The sequence below is a fragment of the Vicia villosa genome, linkage group LG4 (assembly GCF_029867415.1).
Source record: "Vicia villosa cultivar HV-30 ecotype Madison, WI linkage group LG4, Vvil1.0, whole genome shotgun sequence".
Lineage (NCBI taxonomy): Eukaryota > Viridiplantae > Streptophyta > Magnoliopsida > Fabales > Fabaceae > Vicia > Vicia villosa.
Window position 1 is genome coordinate 167115770 of NC_081183.1, and position 27300 is coordinate 167143069.

Here is a 27300-nt window from a genome sequence, read left to right on the forward strand (position 1 = left end):
CGAAAAAAAATGTTTTATTCACGTTGTAAATCATATGAGAATTCCAGGTAAAGTTTTTTAAAATGAAAATTTGGTTATCAAAGTCCTTAGATGTTTAAACCGCAACTGACAACCTAAAGTCACTGCAATTTATAATTTAAGAACTTGTCTTGTATGGATTTGACTATCTTGTTTGAAAATTTTCAGGGACATGAAATGGAACTAAAATGACTAGTTGAGAATGAAGGAGGCGACAAAAAGAAAAAATACCTAGCACTAAAAGTTATCAAGCGAAAAGACATGGAGTTAGAAAATAAAGACTACCAAAGTGAAAATGATAAAACATGTATCTCATGTTTCTAAAATTGAAAGAACTCCTAAAGCACGGAGAAACAAACTCCAAAACTTCAGAAGCAAAATAAAAGAAATATCAATCTTTACTCCAACTTGCTTCCATTACAGAAATCAAGTTCACATAAAGCCAGAATGTCCGCAAAATCAAAGTAAATCTAGAAAATAAATAAGACAAAAAAATCAAAAAAAAGAGCTTACATTGCATGGGACGACAACGAAATGGAATTCTACGATAAATCTAATAAAGGAGAAGAAGCCTACCTATGTCTCATGACAAACCACGAAGAAAACAAGATAATTTATCTTAGTTATGAATTTACCTATAATGATTTATTTTACATTTGTAAAAAGTTAGATATGGATTCAAGTAAATTAGAACATCTTGTTTCTACCTTTAAAACTATTATCTCTTCCATCGTAAAAGAGGAAGAAATATGTACTTGCTAAAAGTACAATAGTGAGAGAACGAGGACTAGCTCACGTGATAATTATGAAGGATCAACCTCAGTTTTTTATTGTTAACCTATGGTAAAGAGGATCTTCGTTCACATATACCACATTTAATTTATTTAAGGTTAAATATAGTCTCTCAAAAAATGCACTACTTAAGTGAAGATAACTTCAACTTTTTTTACATAGAGCCTCTCAAAAAAATTTGAGACAGTTCTCAAACTATCAAAAACCTTTGTTAAACCATTCTCTACTATCATGGAGTATAACCTTGAGAATAACAAAGATGAAAAACATTTGTTCAAAACATAAATTTGAGTTGTAAAATCTGACTCAACAGTAAAAACAATTTTTTTTTGTTATTCTTTACAAATGGCATAACAACAGATACATTGAAGACCCATTTTTCTAACCAGTTTACATGAATATATGTAAAGCTATTTTAAAATTGCAAAAGCAATAAAAATATAAGAAATGGGAAGAATGGAGTATAAAATTAGACTATTTTATATTAACTAAACTCTTTTTTTCATAAAATAAAACTATGATAAATAAATAACAAAAATCTCATACGAGATGCGGCAAGTAAAGTATTTCCATAGTTAGGGATGACCAAAGAGATAGTAGAGAATGATGTGATCAAAGTTGAAGATAGTCTGAAAAAATATGGATCTGTATTTCTTGCCATTAAAGATAGTGTGAGCATTGTAATTCACACCCCGAAAATATACTACGCTGTTACAGCTTTGTCGATCACTCCTTAGCATCTGCATTGATACCATCTTCGCATGCGACCTGAACATCATCTTCGCATGCAATCTCATCATCTATCCATGCAAAAAAATGTGTAAGTAATCACAGATAGAAAAAAAACAAAAGATAAGTAATCATGCTCAAATAAAATTATTGGCATGACCGTCTTTTTGAACGTGTAAGGCGGCCTACCGCATTAGGTAAATAAAACCTAGGTAAATAAAACTTCATAAAATATTTGTCAAGTTGGAGATCATAATTAAGTAGGGCCTCTATCTATTTTTTCATGGTTAAATTGTCAGATATATTATTCGGATAAATTGTTGTAAATAAGGAATAATAGCAACCCGTTATCTAAACATTTAAGAACGATTGTTGCAAAGAGCTTTATAAAGAATTTTCATTTTTATTGATATTTCGATGTGGGACTATTTTTACATTCCAGAACCAGAAAACTAAAGAGCAGCAACTATCTTCTTGTACATAACTAAGCAAAACATAAGAACATTCCAGAACCATTATTCCTGAGAATATCACTCAAATAAATTTATTGTTAAATGATTATGAAAAGAATGTCAAGGAGTTAGGGATTCTGTTGTTAGAATCAGATTGAGGTTTGTTATGTGAAAAAAAGAAAAAAAAAACAGTTAGAGATTAGTTAGTTAAAACAATTAGTTACAACTGTTAGGACCATTTCGTTCTAGTGAAAAGTGAACTGTTAGCCATGCTTTGAGTAAAACCAGAAGCTAACATTGTAGAAGAATTTTTTTAAAGCTTTGAGTGAAACCATTGTCTAGATGCTTGTCTCAAACCCAATGGATCTTCTAGGTTGATTAGGGATTTTGAGGAGGTTTGGATTGTTTTTGTACATCATGGTCTATGGTAGGCACATCAGGAGGTTCTTGAGGTGGATCACAAGGGTCATTAGAGATAGGCTAAGGGTCAACAGGTGTGCTGTGAATGTCAGGTATAGGTTTAGCTATGACAAGATAAAATGTAGTATCATTAGAATTGGACTTTTTAAACGAACATGCTTCTTCAAAGTATGGAAATGCATGTTCATATATAAATTGTTCATGGGAGTGAAAATGAGTGGTTACTGGAAGTGGATAAATTGTTAAAAGCTTCATGTATAAACTTGATTCTATAAATTGTTAAAAGCTACAGTTTTGGTGCAAGGTTAAAAGCTTCACGAGCAATTGATCTGTCGCTTAACAGAAAAACTGGATTCTGCAGAACAGCACCAGTCCTCATTTTCTCGACTTTTCTCCGACAAAACCTAAACAACCATAACACATGAAAACAGTAAAAACTTATAATTTTGGGTTGCCTCCCAACTAGCACTTCGGTTAATGTCGTTAAGCTCGACGGATCGTTGACGGCTTCACGGATCGAAAAACGGAACGGCTTCTGCACTCCGATCAACTTCACCACCAAGATAAACCTTGAGCCTTTGACCATTTACCGTCCACGTTTCATTTGTTGCCGGATTCTCAAGCACAATTGCTCCATAATTCTTCACTTCTTTGATTCGGAACGGTCCCGACCATTTGGATTTCAATTTTTCGGGAAACAATTTCAACCTTGAATTATACAATAAAACCATTTGTCATTCCTTGAGATCCTTTTCAAGAATCCTCTTATCATGATATCCTTTCATTTTTTCTTTGTAAATTTTGTTGGATTCATAGGCTTGTAAATGCAATTCTTCCCTCTCATGTAATTGCAACTTTCTCTTTTCACTACTTGCCTTTGGATCAAAGTTAAGCAACTTCAAAGTCCAATATGCCTTATGCTCCAACTCCACGGGTAAGTGACAACTTTTTCCATAGATCATTTGGAACGGAGTAAGATCAATTGGTGCCTTGAATGCCGTACGATATGCCCATAACGCTTCATCCAACTTTTGAGACCAATCCTTTCTTGAAGAAGAAACCGTTTTTTACAAGATTCTCTTGATTTCACAATTAGACACTTCGGCTTGACCATTAGCTTGAGGATGGTAGGCCGATGTTACCTTGTGCTTCACACCATAATGCTCTAATACTTTTTCAAGTTGAGTGTTGCAAAAATGTGAGCCATCATCACTAATGAGAACCCTTGGTGTACCAAACCTTGTAAAAATGTTTTTCTTCAAGAACTTGTTTACGGTTTTTCTATCCGCCTTCGGACATGCAATCGCTTCTACCCATTTGGACATGTAATCAACCGCAACTAAGTTATACTCACACCAAGAGTGGTTCGGGAATTTGTGTGACCGGAAAATTTTGACTGAAAAGATTTTCAATCTCAACCCTCAAGGAGACTATAGGAAATTTGTGGGAATGATGCATAGTCGTGGGTGGGATGTTTTGCTGCAGCCTGTGACTCAGATAAATGTGGACATAGTGAGAGAGTTCTATGCCAATGATATGCCTAAGGAAGATTCTAGGTATGCATGCAAAACTGTTGTGAGAAGAAGAGTGATTTCATTCAACCAAGGAGCCATTAGCACTTATCTTGGTGATCCTATGCCGCTTCTTGAAGGTGGTAATTGTGAGTACACTTTGAAAACTAAGGCTAGAGAGTGAGATATGGAGGAAGTTGACCGAGTTCTCTCTTTTCAAGATAGAGGTTTCACTCTTAACCCGACTGGTATTCCTGTGAAAATGGACCGTGGTAACATGAACCAGATGGCTCAGCTCTACCTAACCTTACTCCTGAACAATCTGAAACCCAAGAGCCACAACTCTGATCTCACCGTAACTGATTCTTGTTTGCTTTATGTTATCATGACAGGTGTGCAAATTGACATTGCACAACTCATTGCTGGGGAGTTGAGAGAAGTGGCTTCTAGTGGGCATAGTTTGGATACTCGACCTGCTGCCCAGCTTCCTTATCCTGGTTTGATTATGGGGTTGTGTAAGCGGACTAGAGTTGATATTCTTGAGGAGGTTCATGTTACCAAAACTAGTATGGTGGACGAGGGTTATGTTACGAGGCATTGTGCTCCTAGGACTCGAGGTCGTTATCAGCCTCAACCCGAAGCCGTAGCACCTCCTGCCAACCAAGCGAGGTATAATCACCAAATGGCTTGTCGGTACGGTTGGGATTACATGGATGCATTGCGAAGGTCCGAGGCCACTATTCATGATTCTTTGCATCGCATGTACCTTAAAATGTGTGATCCCTCAAGTGTGACTTCCTTTATCAATAATGAGCGGTACGAGGCAATTTGCAACTATTCGGAGGCTAGGCCATTCTTTAGGGATGAAGGAGGTATGAATGAAGAAGGAATGAATTATGAAGAAGTGAATGAAGAAAATCAAGAGGATGATGGTGGTGAAGAGTGATGATAATGATGATGTTGACTTTGTTGTTTTTATTTCATGTTATGTTTAATTATGTTATTTTAATTTCTCTTGTTGAAGACTTATGTTTAGGTTGTTTTATCTTTAGTTTTAATGTGTTGTTGCCATCCTTATATGGATGAGTTTGTTGTACTTTAAGTGTGTAATCTGGTGGCAAAGTTTGCTACCAAAACTCCTTTTGAGACATTTGTCATTGGCAATTTGTCTTTATGATGCTATATTATATTATGTGTTTAATCTTCTTGTCTATATTATATTTTTAACTTTGTTTAGTTTATATAGTATAGTATGATTAAGTATAGTTCTATATAGTATAGTATTACTAAATAATGGTAATTTTCATGTTCATAAAATTTTTGTTGTTTGTCCTTGTAATTTTAGAAAGATGCTCAAGCAAGCAAGTCGCTGTCAAAGAGTTGTCAACATCAAAGTTGGATGGTGATGATAATGCTCTTGATGCGGTGCATGCTAAGGTAACGATTTTCTTGCTTTGTAGGTATTAGTGTGAATATGATTTAAGTACTTTATACAAAACTTTTTGTCACATTGCATTTGAAAATTTTTGTTCACATTTGAATCAATTTAGGACATAACCACATATGTGAGAGGACTTTCCATTGTTTACTATAATTTTTGTGTGTGCTAGCAATTTGTGAACTCGGACGATTCATGCTTAATCTGCTTTGTTTGAAGTGCTAGAACTTAGAAATGATTGAGGCGGTTTCTTTTTGTATTGCGAGAAAAACCACCTTCCTAAAAGGCCACATGTGAGAGTGTGATCATTTGAAACCAATTTTGTGCCTTAAATTTTTATTTTGGTAAATGAGAAGTGAAATCCAACAACCTAGTAAGTATACCACTTATTGAGTTTGTAGATGAAAAGAATAGAAAAGAAACTCTTGATTCACTTGCAAAAAAAATCTTTGGTAGACACTTAACCCAATTACACTTAAACCTTAATTGAAGAGCATAGTTGTGTTGATGTATTGAATTGTTCAAAGTTGGGGAGAGGTGTTTACTTGAGAAAAGGAAAGAAAGGAAATGGTGGTATAACAATGCATTCATAGAAAAGAAAAGAGTAAACAAAGAAAGAATGAAAAAGAAAGAAAGAAAAGAAAAATTTCAATGTGTTGAAAAATCAAAAGACAAAAGAAAGGATGCATTGAAGTTTATTTCAAAATCAAAAGGGAGAACAAGATTGTTTGTGTAAATATTATAAATAAATAAATGCTCTTCATGCTATTTTCCCTTTTCGATTCATTGGCCGTGTAGAAAATGTCACTTGTTTAGAACCGAGCCAAGTTACAACCGAAAAAGTCCTTGTGATCTTTGTTTCTATCATTTTTGTGCTTAGTTTAGATGAATGTATGAATTGTTTTGGATGTGCACAATTGCTAGGGAGAGTGATAAGTCCTTTGTGCTAACATGATAATTACACTTTGTCCTTCATTTTTGAAGTTGATTGTAGGTGATTCAAGTTTGAACATCATTTTGATAAATGCAAGTGTGTTGAATTGTTTTGTGTTTAGAACTTAATTCATACTCAAGTTTTTATCTTGTACAAGCAAGGGATGGTTATGGAGCATGCATGCAAGTCAAGTTTGAACCATTCTCTTTATGCTGCTAACCCTTGTAAATATAATTTTTGTGCTTGTTGAGTTATTCTTGTTTGAGGACAAACAAATGTCAAAGTTGGGGAGAGTTGTTAGAATCCAAAATGTGGGTAGTTTGGTAATAACTTTTGTGGTATTTCGATAACTCTTTTCCTTACTTTTGATTCAATTACGTTTATAATCGTGTAAATAAATAAAATCGAGTTTTGATTGTAAATATGTAATTTATTAGTTTTTCTTCATGTCCTGAAGGTTATTTTGCATATTGGAAAGTTTGGGATGAAAGTTATGAAAGATATCACTTTGGAGCAAGTTTGGAGCCATTTTGGAGAAGTTTTGTTCAGTAAGTTCCGCTAAGCAACCGTCCAGCGCGCTTTTCAGTGGCGAACCAAGTTTTCAGTTCCGCTTAGCGGCCTCATCCCGCTTAGCGAATCCTTCGTGACTTAAGATATTTTCTCTAGTCCGCTTAGCGACCCTTTGTGCGCTAAGCAGGACTACTTTTTGAGAGATTACAGCAGAAGATCATGGAGCAATTACCATAAAGATCGACAGCATGTCAGCTATCAATTTGACGAAGAACCCGACAGCACATGGTCGAAGCAAGCACATCGAAATGAGGTTTCATTATCTTCGAGAGCATGAAGCTAAAGGGAAGATGAATCTAGAACACTGCACAACTGAGAATTAGATTGCAAACATCATGACGAACGGAGTGCAGGTCGAAATATTCAAAAGACTAAAAGCCATGATGAATATAGATAGTTTAAACACAATGAATTAGATTGTGTGTTAAATTGTAATTCGAATGTGTTGAAACTAGGTGTGTCGAAGTGCTTATAATTGTCGAAGTGTTGTAAGCAGGTTGCTACATAAATATTCGATTTAGGTCTAAAATAAGTATTTTGGATTTTTATGTTTTGGGTTTTTGGCTTATGGAGAAAGCAAACCTAAAACTATAAATAGAAGGAGTAACCCCTATTTTGAATAACAACTTGTATTCATAGAATTTAAAGTTGCAAGTGAATAAAAAAGGTTTTTCACAGTTTACGGGTAGAGAAAAACTCTGCAGAAAATAATCCTCTTCTCTTTTACTTTCGCAAACCCTATTTCACTTTTTCCTCAAATTCCTTTTTCTTTCATTGTCATTGTGTGGTGATAAGGAATTACTCAAAGGTTTGAGTTTAATTTCAACAATTTAGTGAGTATGTGAATTGCATATATTGAGTATACTTTCGTACAAATAAAATGTTCAAAAAAGAATAATTTCATGTTGTGTACCTTGCAAATATGATGATATGATGGTCCTATTACAATGGGGGGCTTCCTGTTGACAAAATGTTAACATTACTAATTTACAAACTAAATATGTTTAAACAGATACAAAAAGTCATATAAATATAAGAGTTTTAAACTCTGTCAAAAACAAAACAGATACAAAAAGTCATATAAATATAAGAGTTTTTAACTCTGTCAAAAACAAAATAGTCCCCGTAAAAAAATTTTACATTGAAATTAGTTTCAACCATATATTATCATATGGATTGATTTTGTAGGGGCTGAAACAACATATTAAGCAAAAACAAAACAATGATATAATTAATAAGACTTAAACACAAAAACAAATTAATACCTAATTTCAAAATCAGTCCGAATTAATAATATTGCCAGCCTTGATGATTTTGTGAATAATAAGTAAATATTTTTTATAATTAATTAACGATAGTATGTACCTTTTCTATGAACAATTGTTCAATAGTTGTGTTAAGATCACCTTTCCATCGTATATTTTTGTCTTCAACTTCAATTCCTGTTAGGTGTGGTGCTTCTGTAACTCCTAATGAGAAATTCTTCATTTGAGGACATCCTTCAACAGAGATAAGCACCAAAGATGGGAATATGAATGGCTGTTTCCCATTGGAGAAGCTTCTTAAACTTAACAGAGAAGTTAATACCAAATTTTTCAACTTTTTAAATATGATGTCTTCCTCTGTTTTTACATCATCAATCTTCACAACATCCAAAACCTTCTTACAATTCGTTATTTTTAATTCTGTAAGCTGAACTAAGCTTTTCGCTGTTGAAGATGTTATCAAGTAAATCAGCTCTTTGCAATCATCCACAATCAAATAGATTATATTTGTGAAAGATGTTGACGATGGTACCAAGCTTATCAAACTTGGACAGCTATGTACACATAAACCTTCAAGATCCAACGAAAATTCTTCATGCCAAATATACCTGATCTTTTCCATTTCATAAAGCCACAACACTTTTATTTGCTTAGAAAGTTTGTCATTGAGATTGTGAGGAGTTCCTTTTGAAGGGAATGATATTTTAAAGGAACAATTCCACAGTGTAAGAGTTTTTAGATTAGGAAATGTTGCATGGAAATCATTGAGAAAAATAGCTGGAGTTTCATCGAAACATTGCAAACGAAGATGTTGTATTTTAGGAAAGATATTTTCTTGACAGTAATCATTCAACATTCTAAAGGCATCCTTTGCATTTATTGACAAATCCTCCAAGTTTGTGCTTAGCTGAAAAATCAAACATCCTGAGATTTAATAAATACCAATAGTAATTCATGATAGAGATAGATAAAGGATAATGAGATTTACCTTTTCCATAGAAAAAATAGCTTGTTGAGAATTTTCATCAGGTTGTTGCAAGTCTAAATTGTTGAAGGAAAACATTCTTAATGTTTCACAACGATATACATTCAAAGTCTTCAGTGAAGGGCACTCTAAAGTATGTTTTCCTTGATAGAAACTCTTTAGATTTGACAAACAATGAAGTGCCAGTGTATTTAGTTGGGGAAAATTAAAACTGATTTCCATTGATCCTTCTTTCATTGCAACAATATCCTCGACTCCGCAAGACCGTATCTTAAGCATTTCAAGATTTCCAAGATCTTGGCATAGTAACAATGAAAAGATATATAACAATCTTTGGCACGAAGAAATAACCACCGAGCATAGGTTTCCAAAGTTCATAATTTCGTGAGGATCCTCGTTCCATATGTGCTTTAAGTTTGGTAAGCAGGACAAAGTCAATGTTTTCAATTGACTGTATTGTTTTATCAATATTAATTCATTAGACTTCATTCCTTTCACATCAAATATGACTTCTAATGAATCACAGTCGTTTACCTCTAGTTTCTCCAATCCATGTAGCACATGAACAACATTTGAAGGAAAAAGTACATGTGATAAGAAATCACATCTTTGCACCACTAGATGTTTCAGATTGCCAAATACATTCTGATGATCAACTTGACCATACCACAAATCCTTTAACTCAGGGTGGTCGGATAAGGCTAAATATTTGAATTTAGAAAATGCAACCTAATCAATCAAAATTCAAAAATCAACTGTATATAAAGAGACAAATCAAAATTAATATTTTATTTAAAATTATTAATATTTCTATCTATAAAAGAAAGATTAGTCAAACATACCTTATCTTCAAACATTTTGTTTATTGTATCATTAAGGTTTCCCTTCCAAAACCATTCTTCTTTATTGTCTGCAATTTTAATTTTTCGAAGATTTGGTGTACTTGTGTTTCCCTCTGAAAATACCTTCATGTAAGGACATTCTCTCACAATTACTTCCTTCAACAATGGAAACTTCAAGAAGCACTTACTAGAGCAAAATTTCTTGAAGCTTGGCAAACATTCCAACATCAAAACTTCCAAACTAATAAATACAATGTCAACATTATCTACTCCGGTAATTACTTCTTCAAGTGATTTACAGTCTTTTACCTTAAGTGTTGTGAGTTTGACCAAACTTTGGGCTGTAGAAGTTGTAATTAAACTTTTTAGCCCATCGCAACATGTTATCTCTAGATAATCCAGATGATTGAGGGTGGCAGAGGAAGGCAACAGATTTGTCAGACAAGAACAGCCAAAAACCCATAAGCATTCAAGGAACTCAAGAACTGGGTCAATTTGAGATCCTTCGTCACATATATGTTCAAGTTTATGTAATAAACTCAATGTCAGCTTTTTGATTCGTGCACTAGTCTTCTCAATTATTTGTCTTTCATCTGGAAATATCTTCTTGAAGCAACTCAACTCAATAACTAACCACTCAAGAGTATGCACATTGATAAGAAACCAATAAGGAAATATAGCCTCTTCATTGTTATACATCCCCAAACCAAGAAATGACAGTTTGGTAAAGAGGGCAGTTGAGTGTTGGGCTTGCAATATCATGACAGCATCCTTTTGTCCTATCCTCAACTCCTCCAAGTTTGGAATCACCTAAAATATATTTAAACAACAATGTAAAAGAATTGAATATTTTTTTCAAAAAGATATTATAACTGTTTAATATTTTAAAATAATAACACTGTTATAACTGTTTAATATTTTAAAATAATAACACTGTCCTTATTATAAAAAAATAAAAATTAACAGGGTCCCACAATATACCTCTTCAGCAATGAAAGGTGGCTGTTGAGTTATGACTGAGAGTTTGTCATATTGAAAACTACTTATAGAGCTGCTTGTTGAAAGAGTTCTAAACAAATTCAAAGATGAACATTTCGAAACATCGATTTTCTTCAAAGATGGACATGATAAAGTATGCTTTCCAGCATAAAAACCCTTGAGTCTGCATGAGTTCCAAAGCACTAGAGTAACCAATTGACTAAACTCAAATATGGGAGCAGCACACAATCTAGATTCTTTCTCCTCTGCAACAATTTCACTCATGCTTGCACAATCGTTTATCGTAACTTCTTCGAGATGTGAACAACGAGTGGCTACAGAATGTGGTAATAGATACTCCAAACTTTCACAACCCTTTAGATGAATATATTTTAGATTTTGAAAACTAAGAATTCCTTGAGGATCTCCGCTCCATATCTTTTTCAACTTCGGCAATCCATCTATAGTAACTTCCTTCAAATGTGTTGTATCCTCTACACAGCTGATAGTCAATTCAAATATCTCTTCCACCAAAGCACAATTTGTAACTTCTAACATCTCTAGCTTATTATAAGTTTTTTGAATTGAAGAAGGAAAAACTATCACAATTTTCTCACAATTGTTGATTTCCAAGGACTTCAATGACTGAAACTGGTGGTGCCATATTGTCTTCAAGTTGTCCATGTCCTTCAATATTATTTTCTCTAACTTGAAAAAAGGAACCTATATTATTCATAAATAACCAGTTTAAGTAAATAATTATTTAATGCAAGTTTAAAATTAATTAGAATGTTGCTAATTGTAGAATTACCATACCTTATTCAATGCATTGTTTCTCTCTTCTTTAACTATTATCTCCTCCATCAAAGGACAGTTGCGTATTTCAAGGTGTTTGAGGTTCTTAAAACTTCCAACCACAGTAGAAGAAAACAAGTACTTCAACCCGCCACAATTCTCCAAAATCAAGCTAGTCAAGTTGTACATAGAATAATGATTGTCATCCCAAATTTTACTCAAATTAAGTGACCTCAATTCAAGGGTGTCCAAATTACAAAATGCAACCTACATAAAAAATAAATTATCATAAATCATATAATTGAAGGCATTATTAATCTGAATGTACATATCACGAAATTAAAAATTATATCATATATATATATATATATATATATATATATATATATATATATATATATATATATATATATATATATATAAAAAACAATACCCTTAAAAAATAGGAAAAAACATTTAAGGGAAAACGTAGCTAGATAAATAAAAATTGCAATTTCACCTCTTTTATGCAAGATCTTGATTCATCTTCATATTATAATTTTAGATTAACAATATAATAGTATTTTTGAAATGAAAAGTCTGGTAACATTAAAGGTGAAGAATGAAAAATAAAAACTCCAATATTTTTTCTAACAATTCCCTTTTTTTTTTCTAATAGCAATTCACCTTTGTTTGAGATGATTTAAGTAGAGAAAAAGTCAACAACATATAAAATTTCTTTGTTTAAAGAAGTGTGTTGTAAACATAGTATTGAGAAAGAAAAGAAAGAAGAAAATGCTATGGTACATTGAGAAAGAAAAAAAGCATAGTCACCTTAAGTGCGACTCAAAGAAAATACATGTCAATGAAAAGACACGTGAAGTGAACAAGACACTTGAAGGTACTCCAGAAATTGCTCAGCACATATACATTTTTACAATATAATTTTTAAAAAAAATCAAATACAAAAACAATAATATAATGAATACATTATTAAAACTTTTTTATATTATAAAAAAATATTAATATATAATTCAATAATATCCATATAGTACTAATAAAAACAAACACGCCTCTCATCTAAAGAAGATTAAAAATAGAATAACATACCTGAGCATTGAAAAATGGAGGAGAAACATATGGTTCTAAACCTTGATACTTTTGAATACTTGTGGAGTGTGTCAAATAATTAGAGAAGAAATTATCAAGTGTCTCCAAATGTTCTAAAGTCAAAGAACGCAACTGAAGAAACTCAATTTTTTCATTAGCTCTATCATTATTTGAACTTGAATTGTTGTCTTCGAGCACTATCTCCTTCATAGAATTGCACTGGCAAACTTCAATCTTAGAAAGATGGGAAAGTTCTTTTACCATTGTAAAGGAAAGAAGATATTTTAACTGGATGCAATTTTTTACTTTGATAACACCAAGACTTCCAAAAGAAGAAATTGAAAGTGGACCATGACATATATGCTCTAAGTTCTTAAGATTATCAAGTACTAGTGTTTCCAAGATGGGAAATGACACATGGATTTGATTCCTCTCTTTTGAGTCAACAATGTGCATTATGTTTGCATTATTTTGGACGTGGAGATGTCTTAGCAATGGAAATCCTTCCCCACTTAGTTGAAAAAGCACATTTTGAATTCCATCTACGTCATCCAAGTACAAATTCTCAACACTTCTAATCAATGTTTTAATTCCGTGCTCCAAATGTATATTGGCACCAAGTTTGAGCATCAATGTTTTTAAGGTTCCGTCCTCAATGTCAGACCATTCCCATTTATCTCCAATAGCTATTTTGTATTTTCTCAACTTCTCAAACACCAATTGCAAGTCCCTTGGCAACATCCAAGTCTCGCGAATTTGTAATTCTAGAGCTGTCAAGTTGGGTAGTTTTCGAAGCTCGGCAATGCTAGCATTTACATCTGTAGAATTCACATCTTTCCAATTAATAGAGGTATTGCCCATGTACAACTCCTCCAATTTAGTCAAGTTTGATATGATATTGGGCGGGACTACTTCTATTCCTGAATGACTCAAATCAAGCATTCTCAATTGAGTCAATCTCCCTATTTCGCTTGGCAGATCAATCATTGAAGATTCACAGAGGCTAAGAATTTCTAAATTTTGCAAAGCTTCTATGGCATCCATATTTTCCAAAACACATAAATCTAAACACAACGATTTAAGGTTGGTTAGGAACCGAAACGAAGTAGGTAACGAAGGCAAGTTCAGAGATGTTAAATCTAGCACTGTAAGGCTTTTCATACCCTCAAAAAATGCATCCAAGATTTCTAAAGATCGATTATTGCTGTTCAAATAGAAAAACTTAATGCTTGGACAATCAATCATTTGAGGAAGCTCGTGCAAATGATGACACCTATATAGAACGATCTGCGTGCACCGGTTTAAAAAATCATTGGTTGGCCATTCCTCATCAGCGAATTTCCTTAGAAATGCATGTTTGTCTCTGCGGGCTATGGAGATAGCAAAATCACGAACAAAGTCATGCATTTCGATATTTCCATTTGCTTTTCTTTCAAGCAAAAGACAAGTCTCCTCCAAAGATTTGATTATTCTGTAATGTTTGTTTCTTGCATCATCCATGGTATTAACATTCTTTAACATGTCCAAACCAATTGCAACTTTCATAGAATACTCTACATGACCGCCTCGAAGTAATGCAAAAAGCAAGAATAGAGCCTTAATTTCATCACTCTCTAGTGTGTTGTAACTCAATTCCAAAGCGGAATAAGTTAACGCGTCAATCCCTGTGTGATTATTACATTGTAACTTTCTTAATGCATCTTTCCAAGATTGGACATCCCTCTTATTTTTCATTGCACGTGCTACCGTAACGACACTAAGAGGCAAACCTGCACATTTTTGGGCAACTTGAATTGCTACATCTTTCAAATCCCTGTTGTTAACCACATCACCAGCCATAAATTGAAACAAGCTCCATGTCTCTTCATCACTCATAAGTTCAAGTCTGAAAGTGAAATTCTTTGGGACATCCATTTGCACCAAAACATCTTGATTTCTACTTGTCATCAACAATTTGCAACCATTATGCTCATTACCAAATGGAATTCCCACTTTCTTCAAATCAATTCTGGTCCATATATCATCTAGAATGACAAGGATATTTTTCTCCATCTTGATTCTCTGTCTTAGGCGATGAGCTCTGCCAAGAATAGTCTCCTCATCGAATCGCAAGCCTAACAGATCTGCAATCTCCCCTTGGATTGTTTTCATGTCTGGATTTTTGGATACATGTGTTGTAACCACTTCATCGAACAATTTTTGTTGCTTTGCTATTTCAGAAATTTCCTCCAACAGAGTGGTCTTACCCACCCCACCCAACCCATACACCCCAATGTTGCGTAAATTATTGTCTGTTAAAGCCTTCATAATCTCTTGCTTAAGTGACTCCCTTGTCTCATATTTTTCATCACCTCTTGTTGAGCTGGAGGAGGCTACTCCATCTAGAGCGGGAAGGTAACCAACTCGATCAAAAATCCCTTTTCCTTGAACTTGAACAACATCTTTTGCAAGTTTTGTGGCTTTCCTACTTAGTTGATGACGCAAAAGCAAATTAGGGAACGGCCATGCTGAGCACCTAACAGTGGCACGACGGGGGTCTTTTTGAAGCTGGTTTGCCTTTTCAATGACCTCGTTCACTATCTCAAACCAGTTCAGCACTTGTCTTTCAATTTCTTTACCATTTCTTTTTTCTTGTTCAACCAAATGGATCATTCTTTCGCTTGCAGCCTCCAGATCTTTAACATGATCTGCTAACATATTGAAATTAGCTTTGTAGAATATCAAGTAACTTGCTTGACGTCCAATAGGAACAACAGTATAATCTGCTACTATTCCAACAACAGAAGTTAGAATTTCCATTGATTCTCTTTTCTTCTCCTCTCCTTGTGACTTGAGTCGCACAGAAACTGAAAGTAAAAGATGCTATTTTTGGATGAGTGCAAAAGCAACAAAGGAAACATTTGGATGATATTAAGACATTAATCTGAACACTGGCAAATAAACTGCAAATTAAAAAAAGAAAGAATGCTTTGAGTAAAATTCATCATATAACATTCAACTATGTTGGCATTCTAGAAATACTATCTTTTATTTGCAGCACTCCAACAAATATATTAAAAGAAAAATAAAAATAAATGAGTTGAATAGAGAGTAAACATTGAAGAGCATGGATCTGTTACCTCTTAGAAGACTAATATAAAATGACTTCAAACAGCTTGCGGAAACAAAATGATCTGCAAACAAACAGCAACAAAAAAAGATACTAAAAGGGTTGATTTACTCTTTTATTATTACTGAAATGAAAGAGACAACAAACTAATGCGTACCTTTAACCAACCAATTGTTAAAGAGAAACTGCAACTTTTGAAATGAGTACAAATTAAATTGAAGTGAATCTCTTGATAAGTTGAATATTCAAAACTGATTGAAGTAGGTGAAATGCAAGATATGTTTTAAAATAGAGTCATGTGGAAACTTTTCTACCACTGACGCTGCTCCCACTGTCTAACTTAATTTATTAGTTTTCTCTTGGGGTAAGCAACTACTGGAATTATTATATTTATTAATATCATAATATGGACAATCTGTTTTCTCCTTTCCACAAGCATAAACCAGTTTTTATTGAAAAGTAGTTCCTGGGACATAAGTCTTTGCCTCGCACGCGTACCCACACATTACAAGAATTGTGATTGGTAGAACAAAATAATATGAATAGAAAGTTAAAATAAAAAAAGGTGAGTTAAGTTTTTATTTTATCATGGACGAAAATAGTATAAGTGAATAATAGCAAATTTGTAATGGCGGGTCATATATAATAATAAAGATAATGTGGAAACTTCTTTGAAAATGTGCAACATACTTCTTGCGGATTTTCCTGACAGATTATATGGAAATTCTGCAGGTAAACCCGGAGAAAATATCAACAATTAAATACGCAGGTAAATCAGCAGGAAAGTTTGAAACCACAGATAAATCTGCATCTAATGTATTTTAAAATTAAATGATTTGGGACAGCATTGTATAGTTTTCACTTCTCCATTCTGATCTACATCCATTCTTGATAGATTCTGTAAAGCACAAAATCAATGAACATTTAGAGATTTGTAAGAATCAAATTATCCGCCTAGGTCCAATTCATTGTCAAATTTATCTTTTTTTTCATCACTAGGTCATTTATGTCATGCTCCATGTTATATGACATTCTTATGGGACAAAACTGATATTAAACTTTGAAAGACATTTAAGAAAGGGGGAAGATAGTTTAACTTACAAAGGTAGCATAATACACAAAAGCCAATCCTGCGAAAACAACAAATGCTGCAATTAGAAACACATTGTACCTGTATAGTGATAAACAGTAAGTTAAAATCTAAACCAACTTGGGCATATATAGTGATAAGTGTCATCCTAAGAATATACTAATTGATATTCAAAGATGATACAACAACAAAATAGAAAACATTATAACCTAAGATTTAAATCTGTTACAGTAACTTCAATATGTTGGCGTGTCCATGACAAAAAGACAGCAACACTGTATCAATTAAAATAAGAACAAGGAAATGTGTAAATGTGAATCCTCAAGCCCATATATCCAAGAAAAGAATTTGAATATTTGCCTTCCGGTATATCTTGTTTTCACAAAAGCTTCGTCCAAAGGAATTTAGTGTAGAACATGCCAAATTTCATACACATGTTATATCAAGAATATAAGTGCAAAGTATCAATTCCAAAACTGAACAAGTATGAGCATATATACTTTATAGTCTTGTCCAAATCTTCAATACAATATACAACATTTAGAGCATATATACTTTTAAGATACTACCAGCAGCCATTAACTAAAATCACTCTACTCTATTATATTACTAGTGTGCAGCAAGAATTTCAAAATGAACTAGTGAAATAAATTAAGGCTTTGTTTGGATTGATGGAACCGGGTGGAGCGGAGCAAAATGGGAAGGAATAAAATGATATTCCATTGTTTGGATAAGTTAAAAACGGATGGAATGGAGCGGAATGGAGTGGTATGGATTCCATTCCATTCCATCACTTACCACCATTTTTCTTCCCCTCCGATTTGGGCGGAATGAACAACTTACTTTATTCCGTCCTGAAATTTCCAAACAATGGAATGGTATCTTCGTTCCGCTCCGCTCCACTCCGCTCCATCCCACTCCGCTCCGCTCCACTCCGCTCCGTTGATTTTATGATATCCAAACATAGCCTAACTAAAATAGAATTAGTAAAGGCCTCAAGACCAAAATGTGTTCATAAAAGCAATTATAATCTAACTTAATCTTTTATTAAGCAGAACATTGTAATGCTTTGACCCTTGGCAGTAGCAGTTTCAGCCACAATAACAATTCTGTCAAGTAGATTTCACCTGTGATCCATGTACACAAACAATTTTCGTTGCAAAAACAAGCAAATTGAAGAATTGACATTGAAGTAAAATAGTTGGCACTAAAAAATCATGAGAAAGAGTGATTGATTCACCTGACAAATAACGTGTTCAGAGTCGTGGTTATTGGGTTTCACTCACATTGCCTTATTGAACTTATCTGGTGGTTCTGACGAGTTGCATACTCCGTTAGACGGTAATGTTGATACCGAGTTGCACGGAAGCGGTAACTCGGATGGTGAACTCGGTGGTTTCCTCGTGAATCCGTGATTCACGGTGGCTGTGAATTAGACTCTAAATTAATATAAGGGTTAAATAATTAATAAATTTGTTCCCTCTAAAAAAATACATTTTTTATCTTATAAAATTATTATAAAGTAATTTTAGTCCTATTATCCCTATAAAAAAAACATGTTTTGGTCTTATAAAATTATTATAATTGCAACTTTAGTTAAAAGTTACGTTTTATTATTAAATTAATTATGTTTTTGAATGGTTATTTTTTAGACATAGATAGAACCTTATAAAAAGTTTTTTTTTTTTAAAAACGAACTCTAAATTTAATTTCTAAGTTGAGATTTTCATTACTTTTATCATTATCTTTCCTTGGATTGTTTTCATTAATTTTAACACATAGAAAATAACCATTAGATTAAATTGACGATTCAGATTCAATATGATAAAAGTAATAGCATGTACCTTGTTCACATGTAACTTTTTTTAAGATGGTTATTATAATTCTTACCTTCCACACATTTCTCTTTTTTCAATAATAAATAAACAAAAATAATTTTTTCTTCAAAATTAATTCAATTGTTTAAACTCCACGTTCTTTCTTGTTCTTCCCTACATCCAAGTTTCATCTTCTTCGTCACCCCAAATTTCTTGATTCACCGCACACAACCCACGTTCTTTCTTCTCCTTCCCTGTGTCTAAGTTTCATCTTCTTCTTCACCGCAAATTTCTTGCTTCACCGCACACAACCCACGTTCTTTCTTCTTCTTCCCTACATTCAAGTTTCATCTTCTTCGTCGCCGCAAATTTCTTGCTTCACCGCACACAACTCATTCACAACTGCTATGTCCAATCGCTCATTGTCTCGCCTGCTGCCGCCACTTGAAGTGATTCCTACTTTTTGTATTATTTCTTGTTTTTTATCTCACCTCTTCAAGTTTCCGATGATTCAGTTTTAATCGGTGAGTTTTCATTCTTCAAATTAATATTGCTTTGTTCAGTTTTTCAAAAAAATTGAATTTTGTTCATATGAGATTGTTCATTGTTATAAACAGGCGTTTCGATGTCGGAGAGCAACAGCTAGAGCTATTCCAAATCGATCGTGATGGTGATGTAAAAAAGGAAAAGCCTTCTGCTCTAGGAACTGACTTAGTTTTGTAAAGGTTTGATTTATACTTGATGATATATGATGTTTTGCTTTTTAGCACCATAAATTTTTCATAAATATGGGAAAGTTACTTTCTTGCTTCTTAAAACTTAGTATAAATCTAAGAGGAAAATTATACAATGTTTTTAATGACTGATAATGCGATAAGGTTAAAAATCAATTTTAGCCACAGTGGTGAGCAAAAAAATGCCACTGATATCCTGCTGTAATGATCGATATTTAACTACATTGTTGTGCATTACATAGTAATTTTCATGAAACAAAATTGTGCAATCCTTGCTTCTATATAAAGTACATGTTTTAAGTTATATACTTGTCTCTGATATTTCATGTACATTCCAACATAATTAATTATATGTGTTTATTTGTTGAGATTATTTAAAAAATTTCCAAGACTATGTAGTTAAATAATTTTAGTAACTCTGAATTGCTTTATACATGTTAAATGTTGTTCCTCTATATAGGTCGTGTTGTTTTATTTTGTTTGTTCTGACTTGCCAATAATGAAATATTGTATATAGATAGGTGTTTTGGCTATTCACTTGTTAATTGTTGAGTCAACCATGAATGAGTTTATTTATTGATTTATTGAATATTTGTTGAGGTGGTATGGAAATTTGTTCTTAGCCAAGACTGCTTGAATATACACGTTTGTAATTTTTGTTATGTAAATAACGTAGATGATATAATTGGTGCAGGATATTGAGAAAGAGCATTGGTACCATTAGGCGGGTAGTTATAGGTGGTATAGAGGTAAAAGGAGGAAAAAATTAAATATTAGTATTACTGTACTTTGGCACTAATGTTTAAGGGTGGCAAACGGGCATGCCCGCCCCGTTTAGGCCCGCCCCGTTTAGGCCCGCCCCGCAAAAGCCCACGAAAAATGGGGCGGGGCGGGCATAGTTGAAAGTGCGGGTCTAAAACCTTGCCCCACCCCCGCAAAAAAGTGAGGGAGGGGCGGGGAAAGCCCGCGGGCAGTGAACCTTTTAGGCCTAAAAATAGTAAAATTATATGAAAAAGCCCATGCCCGCAAAAGCCCACAAAAAAACGGGACGGGGCAAGGCGGGCATATTAAAGAGAGCGGGCCTAAAACCTCGCCCCGCCCCACGAAAAAGTGCGGGAAAAACAAGCTTTCCCCGCGGGTCGTGCCCGTTTTACCACCCCTACTTATGTTGAAGCTATGATGTTTATTGTGATATGGATTAGAAGACTTGTCAACTGGAATAGTTGACGAAGCAACATATGAGACCACCTTTGTTGATGACATTAATCTTGAGGATGAGTGTCTACTAAAAAATATTGATAATACGGAGAATGGCGTTAGCAGTGCTTCCGATGTCTGTTATTTGCTTCAATGTAGATTTTTTTCGTGCAATGTGTTTTTTCGAGACGTCTTCAAAGCTGAATTAATTGGTGGTAGGTGGAAAATAGAGATTGAATGAAGCAAAAAGTTATGACATTTGTAGGTGATATTAAGACACTTGTTGATTTTGGTTTTGAGCCCATGGCATAATCTGAACTGCCATAAAATTTGACAAACATTTTAGGTTCCCTTTTGCTCACAAGAAAGAAGAAGTCTTAAGGAAGCATTGATGCATTACAATGCAATTAAATGCATTTGATGATTTGTTAGTTGTGGAAAGTCCAAGGCGGTGTTTGGGGGTTGTCGGTTAATTTTAGTCTAATTTAGGTCGGAGCAATGGCTGTAGATATTCAAATTTGTTGTTCATAGTTTTTCATCAACCTTTGAGAAGATCGTGGTTGTTTTGGTTGTATGTCGATGCTACTTTCATATCGGTGGAGTATCGGAAGTTTTCTAATTACTTTGGTTTGCCTATTTGTTTTGTTCAAATGCTATCTTTTGGTTGGTTTATCTTAGTTTTAGTCTTGGTGGTGACAGTGGAGTTGAATTTCATATGTTGTTTTAGGGTGTTGACTTGTTATGTTACTTTTATGGTTTAATATATTTTTATTGTTGTATGTTTGTATCAATTTATGTCTTACTGCATTGTTATAGCAGTATGTTTGTATCAAATTTTGTATGCACTACTTGTGCTATTTGTTAATATATCTTCTGGTTTTTTCAAAAAAAAAAAATCATTTCATTTTGTTCATTGAATATTAAAATATTTTTCTAAGAAGAATTTATTCATTAAAAATTCTTCTTCGAGAATGGCCTTGCAAGCAATTGTAAGCAAGATCCTATAAAAAAATATTACGTTAAAAAGAGTAAACACTTGCTTTCCAAAAGAATAGATTTTCAAATTCCATGCCAAAAAATCGATTGAGATTAACATAGATGTGAGATATTAGATCGAACTTTAGTATGGTCGAAGGGTAGCTTCTTGGTTCGACAGGGTTAAGCATGAAGTCGAAGGTTGTTCACATGCTGGTGTCGAAATGTGCATGTTGTAGTCGAAGATGGATCTAGCATGCAGGTGCCGAAGATGATAGGGTTGTTAGCAAGTTAAATTAAGTTTTAGTGTTTAAACCCTAATTTGTTAAGTTAGCTTGTTTATTAAGCTAGCTTGTGTAATGGGCCTTGTGGAAAAAGCCCATTAGTTAGTATGTTAGGTTTTATTATAAATAGCATACAAGTCTCTCATTATTGCACACAGCAAATCCTAATTTAGGGTGAGAGAGGTTATTTGTTATTCTTGTAAACTTATAATCTTGTTTTCTAAGAGAAAGTAAAATAATAGCAGTTATAACCAATTCTTGTGTTCTTCTTCTTCCTTGTTCTTTATTCATCCTTTGTTTTATACTTTGTTCTTGACATTGAATTCACAACAAATTGGTGCGGTGAGCATGGAAAAGATGCTTTAAACAAAGTACGAGATTGGTTTGGTCTGTGGCGCTAGAAGATGAAAGCCCTACTGGTTCAGCAGGGTTTCTTGGAAGCGTTGAAGGGAGAGGCAGCCATGAATGTTAAATTAACGTAGCGGAGAAGACAACTATGATCGAGAAAGCACACAGCGCAATTTTGTTGAGCCTTGGTGATAAGGTTCTCCGGCAGGAATCAAAGGAGACGACGGCATCAGGATTATGGGTGAAACTAGAAAGTTTGTACATGACCAAATCACTGGTAAATCGACTCTACCTGAAGCAACCTTTGTATTCATTCAAGATGATTGAAGACAAAATGTTGGCTGAGCATATGGATATGTTCAACAAGTTGATTCTTGATCTTGAAAATATTGATGTGAAGATCAATGATGACCATCAAACACTGTTACTATTATGCGCTTTGCCTCGAACACTTGCTCACTCAAAGAAACTCTCCTGTATGGAAGGGAGTCTCTGACCTTTGAAGAAGTTTAATCAGCCTTGTATTCTAAGGACTGAAATGAATGAAAGGAGCGTAAACCTTCGATTGTTAGTGAAGGTTTGTCCGTTAAAGGAAAATTCTTGTGAAATGAGGGTAATTTCGACAAGAAGAAGGGCAAAAGCCAGACGAAGTCTTACAGTGGCGAAGCATCTAGCATTCGATGCTATCATTGTAAGAAGGAGGGTCACACAAGAAAGGTGTGCCCTGAACGACTGAAAGATCATGGAGGTAAGGATAATGGCAATGCAGCCATTACTCAAGATGATTTCGAATCATCTGACTTCCTTGTGGTTTCGAGCAGTGACTCTAGGAAAGAGTGGATTATGGATTCAGGTTGTACTTGACACATGACTCCAAACAAAGACTTGTTCGAGGAATTATGTGATCAAGATGGTGGATCCGTAATGCTGGGAAATAACAAAGCTTGCAAGATTGTAGGTGTTGGATCTGTGAGATTCAAGCTCCATGATGAGTCAATAAGGTTGTTGACTGAAGTCAGGCATGTTCCTGATTTGAAGAGAAATCTGCTTTCTCTTGGTGAATTCGACTAGAAAGAATATGTTTTCCAAGGAGAGAAAAGTATTCTAAGAGTCATGAAGGGGTCGAAGGAAGTCTTGAGAGGCGTGAAGAAATAAGGCTTGTATACCCTTGAGGTTGAAGTTGTAAATGGTTCGACAAATGTTGCATCCACGAAACCATTGTCGAAGACAGAAATCTAGCACATGAGATAGGGCTATGTCAGTGAAAGGGGTCTGGTCGAATTAGGGAAACAAAATCTGCTTGGTGGAGACAAAGTCGAAAAGCTGAAGTTTTGTGAACTTTGTGTACTTGGAAAATCTTGCAGAGTGAAGTTCAACAAAGGCAAACAAAGAACACATGGATCCCTTGATTACATCCGTGCTGATCTTTGGGGGCCTGCAAGGTGTCCATCACATTCAGGAGCAAGGTATTTTCTATCCATAGTAGATGATTATTCCAGAAAATTATGGGTATTCATCCAGAAGACTAAGGATGAAAATTTTGAGAATTTCAAAAGTTGGAAGACTCTGGTTGAAAACCAGACTGGCAAAAAGGTCAAGAGGTTGAGAACCGACAATGGCCTTGAATTTTGCAATGAGGCATTCGACAGTTTTTGTGCTGCCTTTGGTATTGCAAGGCACAAAACTACTGCAGGTACTCCACAGCAAAATGGTTTGGTTGAAAGGTTTAATCGAACTATTTTGGAGAGAGTCAGATGCATGTTGATTAGTGCGGGGTTAAAGAAGGTGTTCTTGGCTGAGGCTGTTTCGACAGCAACATATCTGATAAACAGATGTCCTTCGACAGCGTTAGATATGAAGACACCTGAAGAAGTTTGGTCGGGACATCCACCAAATCTCGACAAACTAAGAGTATTTGGCTGCTTAGACTATGCTCACATTAGGCAGGACAAGGTCGAACCTAGAGCTCTGAAATGCATGTTCATGGGATACCCTAAAGGAGTCAAAGCTTATAGGTTATGGTGCCTAGAGCCAGGTCACAGGAGGTGTATGACCAGTCGAGATGTAGTTTTCAATGAAGCTGAGATGACTTTCAAGAAAACTGGTGATGATGATGGTCGAAGTGCAGAAGAGTTGGAACAGGCAGAGATTTCTGTTGAGGTGGAGCAAGTTGATGTTGAATTGCATATTCCAGATGAAGTCGAAGAAGAAGTAGAAGATGTTGAGGAATTTGAGGAAATTGTCGATGACTACCTATTGTCGAGAGATAGGTTGAGAAGAGTCATCAAGCCACCTCAGAGACTTGGGTATGCAGATCTTATAGCTTATGCCTTAATCTCTGCAAGTGAGGTTCTAGACAAAGAACCTAGAGACTATAAGGAAGTTATGAGAAGTCAAAATAACACTGAATGGCTGAAGGCCATGAATGATGAGATGAAATATCTTTATGATAATCACACTTTGGAACTGATCAAGAAACCTGATGGGGCAAGGTTAGTCAGCTGTAAATGGATTTTCAAAGTCAAGGAAGGAATTGAAGGAGTGACTTCAAAAAAATACAAGGCAAGGTTAGTTGCAAGGGGTTTCACTCAGAAAAAATGTGTCGACTTCAATGATGTGTTTTCTCCTGTTGTGATACATAGGTCAATTCGAATGTTGCTTGCCATGGTGGCATAGTTCGACCTATAACTGGAACAGATGGATGTGAAGACTGCGTTCTTGTATGGTGATTTAGATGAAACGATCCTGATGATGCAACTTGAAGGGTATGTCGAAAAGAGGAAGGAAGATTATATGTGCAAGCTAAAGAGATCTTTGTATGGGCTGAAACAATCTCCTCGACAGTGGAATAGGAGATTCGACAAGTTCATGGCACGTTTAAGTTTCATTAGAAGTTAATTCGACCACTGTGTTTACTTCATATTTCGACCTGGTAATTCATTTGTTATTTTGTTGCTTTATGTGGATGATATTCTCATAGCAAGCAATAACGTCGAAGATGTAAAGAGGGCTAAGGCTGAACTCAATAAGGAGTTTGATATGAAGGATCGGGGAGCTGCTTCCAAGATTCTTGGAATTGACATTCGAAGAGATAGAAAGAAGTCGAAGTTATGCTTATCTCAAGAGGCATATCTATGAAAGATTCTCGAAAATTTTGGTATGTAGAATTCGAAGCCAGTTGTGACTCTGACAAACCCTCAATTCAAGCTGAGTATTGATCAGTGTCCCAATACTGATGTCGAAAGAGCCTATATGAATAACATCCCATATGCTAATATAGTTGGTTCTTTGATGTATGCTATGGTATGTACTAGACCCGACATAGCATATGCAGTAAGTCTTGTAAGCAGGTACATGGCGAATCCTGGAAAGGCTCACTGGCAAGCATTGAAGTGGAATTTAAGGTACATAAATGAGTCTCTGAACAGGGTCCTAATTTATGGTGGAGCCTTGGGTGAAGATAGTAAAGCAGTAATCGAAGGATATGTCGACTCTGATTATGCAGGTTGTATGGATTCTAAAAAGTCTATTTCTGGATATGTTTTCACCATGTTTGGCATAACAATTAGTTGGAAAGCAACACTTCAGAAGGTTGTTGCTCTATCAACCACTGAAGCGGAGTATATTGCCCTAAGTGAAGTTGTAAAAGAAACATTGTGGCTTGAAGGTTTTGCTAAGGAGTTGAAACTTCAAGGTAAATGTATCACTGTTAAATGTGATAGTCAAAGTGAAATACACCCGTCGAAAAACTCAGCCTATCGTGAGCGAACTAAGCACATTGATGTGAGGCTGCATTTCGTCAGAGGAGTAATCGAGCATGGAGAAGTCCAAGTTCTGAAGGTTTCGACTGAGGACAATGCTGGTGATATGATCATAAAGACATTGCCAAGTTGCAAGTTTTTCCACTGTATGCAGTTGATAAAGCTGCATGAAGAATGCTAGTTTGTTCCCTTGACGTTGTAGAGTTAGGTCCAAGGTGGAGATTTGTGAGGTATTGGATCAAACTTTAGTATGGTCGAAGGGTAGCTTCTTGGTTCGACAGGGTTAAGCATGAAGTCGAAGGTTGTTCACATGCTGGTGTCGAAATGTGCATGTTGTAGTCGAAGATGGATCTAGCATGCAGGTGCCGAAGATGCTAGGGTTGTTAGCAAGTTAAATTAGGTTTTAGTGTTTAAACCCTAATTTGTCAAGTTAGTTTGTTTATTAAGTTAGCTTGTGTCACGGGCCTTGTGGAAAAAGCCCATTAGTTAGTATGTTAGGTTTTATTATAAATAGCATACAAGTCTCTCATTATTGCACACAGCAAATCCTAATTTAGGGTGAGAGAGGTTATTTGTTATTCTTGTAAAGTTGTAATCTTGTTTTCAAAGAGAAAGTAAAAGAATAGCAGTTATAACCAATTCTTGTGTTCTTCTTCTTCCTTGTTCTTTATTCATCCCTTGTTTTATACTTTGTTCTTGGCATTGAATTCACAACAAGAGAAAACAACACACAAAAGTAACAATTGTATAGTGGAATATATAACTAAATTTTCTTTCCAAATTACTATCCAAAAAATGGTCTTTCCATACATCTCATGGTATTATTCAGCCTCTATGATCACAAAATTATAAAGGAACAAATATCGATCAGTCTATAATTCAAAACATTGAGGAAAGGCATCAATAAAGTGGTAGCATAAGGCATCCAAAAGATAAAAAATGAGAGATCAGAAGTGGTATGGCTAAACCCTCATCTAACGCTGGTTGGAATATGTTTAACTCAGTTTATCTTTCTAGGACATGCATTTTTGCAATCCTCGACACTCACTGTTCCAATAGATACTGCACCATGAACGAACCCTGTATATAATACACTTGTTGCTTCCCCTGTAAATAATAAAATTATCTACAGGAACCCGTAACCTCTCATACAAACCGTGTGGTTTT

General features: G+C 34.7%; 1 protein-coding gene across 3 annotated transcripts; it reads right to left on the minus strand.

Moving 5' to 3' along the window:
• Positions 1–848: 848 nt before the first annotated feature.
• On the minus strand, positions 849–18449 carry LOC131595793 (uncharacterized). 3 transcript variants are annotated; one of them, XM_058868266.1, is made up of 12 exons: positions 18258–18449; positions 17029–17057; positions 16085–16825; positions 15938–15991; positions 12819–15760; positions 11751–11996; positions 10938–11657; positions 9957–10766; positions 9118–9843; positions 8230–9036; positions 7778–7823; positions 849–1610 (listed from the first exon to the last, which is right to left on the minus strand). In XM_058868266.1, exons 5-12 carry the CDS (start codon positions 15615–15617, stop codon positions 1537–1539), a joined length of 6228 nt encoding a protein of 2075 aa, XP_058724249.1. In that variant the 5' UTR covers positions 15618–15760; positions 15938–15991; positions 16085–16825; positions 17029–17057; positions 18258–18449; the 3' UTR covers positions 849–1536. The 3 variants fall into 3 exon arrangements, with proteins under 3 accessions (XP_058724249.1, XP_058724247.1, XP_058724248.1); XM_058868264.1 differs by having other exon boundaries at positions 850–1610; positions 12819–15664; XM_058868265.1 differs by having other exon boundaries at positions 850–1610; positions 12819–15664; positions 17029–17098.
• Between the last annotated feature and the right edge of the window lie 8851 nt (positions 18450–27300).

Bases quoted from the DNA above. Each gene is read 5' to 3' on its own strand.
- LOC131595793 (XM_058868266.1), bottom strand. From the start codon at position 15,617: ATGGAAATTCTAACTTCTGTTGTTGGAATAGTAGCAGATTATACTGTT. The intron at 11,997-12,818 runs GTATGTTATTCT...TTTTTTATGTAG, and splicing joins CTCCATTTTTCAATGCTCAG to GTTGCATTTTGTAATTTGGA. The intron at 7,824-8,229 runs GTACATACTATC...TTTTGTCAACAG, and splicing joins AACAATTGTTCATAGAAAAG to GAAGCCCCCCATTGTAATAG.